The sequence below is a fragment of the Bison bison genome, unplaced genomic scaffold (genome assembly GCF_000754665.1).
Source record: "Bison bison bison isolate TAMUID 2011002044 unplaced genomic scaffold, Bison_UMD1.0 scf7180017864192, whole genome shotgun sequence".
Classification (NCBI taxonomy): domain Eukaryota; kingdom Metazoa; phylum Chordata; class Mammalia; order Artiodactyla; family Bovidae; genus Bison; species Bison bison.
In genome coordinates this window covers 4,688,150-4,691,253 of record NW_011494764.1, presented here as the reverse complement: position 1 = coordinate 4,691,253, position 3,104 = coordinate 4,688,150, and the positions used below count along the sequence as shown (strand labels likewise).

Below are 3,104 nucleotides of genomic sequence, written 5' to 3'. Positions count from 1 at the left end.
ACATCCCTGGGCGGAGTAGGGGGCCATGTTGGAGGTGCGGTGCCCCCAGTGATGTTCCTTCTTCCGCAGGTGCTCTTGGCGTGGTCTGGGGGGCCTTCGTCCAGCTCCATGGTCTGGCAGGTCCTTGAGGTATGTCTCCACACCATCCTCCTGCCACGCCTAGCCAGGATCCAGTGTGGGGGCTGACACCAAGGGACTCTTGCTTGGGGCTGGAGAGAAAGGTCCTATTCCCAGCCAGGATGCTCGGGGCTCTTAGATGTGGGCACGTGGACGCTGGCCCTGGAGTGGTATGGGGAGTGCCCAGCCATGTCTGGGTTTAGTGCCCTGTCCCTTTGCTCGAATGCAGACATGTGTTGCTGGACAGCACCAGGCACCAGGGTGGCACCAGGGCAAAGCGCCCCTCAAGGCGTCCAGGGGCGTTCCCCTGGTCCAGGGACGGTGTCAGAACAAGACAGTAAAGCAAGAGCAGGTGCCCCAGGGACCTGAGGGCTTGGGGGTTCAGGGTGGCTTCCTTGAGCAGTTTAAGGGGGGGCTTGGAGAGGCAGGGTCAGGGTCTCGGGGGTTCAGTGGAGAGACAAGGGGCATGGGGGCTGTGCTGGCCCATCCACAGGCCTACTTTGGGCACTGGAGGCAGTGGGACTCCTGGTAGCCCTGGGGCGCTTGGGAGGCCTTGACCCGCGTGGCACATACCTGTACCCCTGCGCACCCTCTAAGGGACGGTGGTGTGGCCTGTACCAGGGCTTCCCGGAGGCGGCACTTCTGCGCTTGGCTTTCTGCCCTTGCCTCCTGGTCTCCTCAACCTGGCCAGAGGGGGTGAGACCAGCCCCCTCCCCGCCCTCGCCTGGCGGTGCTCTTCCCCGTGACCAGAGACGCCTTGCTGTCATGGTCTCTTCTTGCTCTGAGTGGTCTGAAGGGCTTGGCAGGGGCTTCTCGGGTGTTGCCAGGAGGCACAGACAGGCTTTGAGAGCGGGTTTTGCTTGGAGGGGGACAGAGGTACCCCAGGGAGTGCCACTCTGAAGCGCGCTGGGCTGTGCCTCTGCCCTGTGGGCCTGCGTGGAGTCCGGCACAGCACAGGGGACACTGCTGCCCTTTCCTGGGGCCCTTGGTCTGGAAGGAGCAGAGTCTGCAGCAAAGTGCCCGGTGGCTTCTGGCCTTGGAGCTGAGGCCCTGTCACATCCCCCCAGGGCCTGAGTCGAGATTCTGCCAAGAGGCTGCGTTTCGTGCCAGGGGTTGTCTACGTTGATGGTACGTCTCCTCCTGGGCCCTGGTGTTCAGATGGGCCTGCTGACTGCTGGCGCTGTGCCCATAGGAAGCCCTCCTGGGGGCATTTCTCTGGAGACAGTGAGCGTGTTCGGCGGACAGCACTACTGCTGTCCTAAGTCTCAGACCATCCAGGGTTGGGCAGAAACGTCTACCGAGTGTCCACCACGGGGTCCAGGGCACTGAGTGAGAAGGGCGAGTTCATTGCCTGAGGGGACCTGCCCTTCCGGCCTCCACCCCATCCCCAGAGAACTCACCAGCCACTCTGAAAATGCCCCCCGAGGAGACAGGTCAGCATTCAGAGACTGCTGCCCCCACAGGGCTGTTGGTCCTGACCACTGCCCACATCTCTTGAAGCCTGACTCTCTTTTTCTGCCTGCGGGTCTCAGAGGGAGCCGCCTGCGGCCAGAGCCCCGAGGACAGAGCGAGAACTCTGGCGGAGGTGAAGCTGGCCCTGCAGATCACTGGCTTCCCATGGCATGCTGTGGCCTTGGAGGAGGTGCGCGGGCCGTCCCTGTTCGAGGGCCTGGGGGCGAGCACTGGGTGCCTGAGGGGCACGGTCTGCTTCCCCCACGTTGGGTGGGTCTCACAGCTCTGCCCTCCTGCAGGTGTTCAGCCTGCCACCCTCTGCGCTGCGCTGCTCTGCCCAGGAGGCAGCGGGGACGGAGGGAGCCTACAAGGCAGCCGTGGACAGCTTCCTGCAGCAGCAGCATGCACTGGGCACCAACGGGGTAGAGCGGCAGAGCCAGCACTGTGCCCAGGACCCCCAGAGCCCCGCTGGGCCACCCACGACCGCCCAGACCCAGGCACTGTCCAGGTTGTTTGACTCAGTGAAGACGCTGACGGCCAAGGAGGAGCTTCTGCAGACCCTGCGGTGAGTCTGTCTCGCCCTGCCCCCCGAGTTCTGGGCCTGTCTCCCTGCGCTCCTGAGACCTCCCGCCTCGATCCACAGGACCCACTTGATTCTCCATGTGGCCCGGAACCACGGCTACTCCAAGGTCATGACGGGGGACAGCTGCACCCGCCTGGCCATCAAGCTTATGACCAGCCTGGCACTGGGGAGAGGGGCCTTCCTTGCCTGGGACACGGTGCGCCTGCAAGCTGCCCAGGGGTCACCCAGGAGGCAGGGAGAGGTCGGGACCCCCCAGCAGGCAGGGACAGCCGAGTATAGTGAGGAACACTGTCCCCCTCACCACCCCCAGGGCTTCTCAGACGAGCGACATGGTGACGTGGTAGTGGTACGGCCCATGCGTGAGCACACGCTGAAGGAGGTTGCCTTCTACAACCGTCTGTTTGCCGTGCCCTCCGTCTGCACGCCGGCCCTGGACACCAAGGTGGGCAGCGTGCACGCCCCTTGTCGTAGTGGAACCCGCGTGGGGCATCCCTGTGCTCCCGGAGTGGGGGTTTGTGGGGGTGGGGTGAGGGGCAGGACGGGCTCTGTCAGGGTGCCTGATTGAACGGGGGGGCGCTCTAGAAGTGGGGCGCCTGGTTTGCTGCACAGCAGACTCTCAGGGCTGATGCTGTGAAGTCCGGGGTCCACGCTCCTCTCAGGTGGGGCCCCTCCCACAGCTGCCCCCTTGTCTCATTGCCCCAGGCACCCGAGAAGGCCAGCATCCACCGGCTGATGGAGGCCTTCATCCTCAGGCTGCAGGCCCAGTTCCCCTCCACGGTCAGCACCGTGTACAGGTGGGTGCGTGTAGGCACTGGGGGTGGGGGCGCTGGGGGGGTGGAGCCCCCGGCCAGCAGTGTCTTAGAGCCCTGTCCCCACCCCAGGACAAGCGAGAAGCTGGTCAAGGCCCCCAGGGCTGGCTGTGCCGCCGGCCCCCGCTGCCTGCTCTGCATGT

The 3,104-nt window shown here is 64.9% G+C and overlaps 1 protein-coding gene across 1 annotated transcript in view; it reads left to right on the top strand.

The window, feature by feature from the left end:
- The window catches only part of CTU2 (cytosolic thiouridylase subunit 2 homolog (S. pombe)), a 20,616-nt gene that overhangs the window by 16,573 nt on the left and 939 nt on the right, over positions 1–3,104 (top strand). Inside the window, exons 6-13 of the mRNA XM_010843995.1 lie at positions 70–129; positions 1,185–1,245; positions 1,650–1,759; positions 1,869–2,134; positions 2,213–2,348; positions 2,463–2,594; positions 2,855–2,946; positions 3,034–3,098. Of these exons, the coding sequence (XP_010842297.1) occupies positions 70–129; positions 1,185–1,245; positions 1,650–1,759; positions 1,869–2,134; positions 2,213–2,348; positions 2,463–2,594; positions 2,855–2,946; positions 3,034–3,098 (922 nt within the window). The remainder of the gene's footprint in view (positions 1–69; positions 130–1,184; positions 1,246–1,649; positions 1,760–1,868; positions 2,135–2,212; positions 2,349–2,462; positions 2,595–2,854; positions 2,947–3,033; positions 3,099–3,104) is intronic.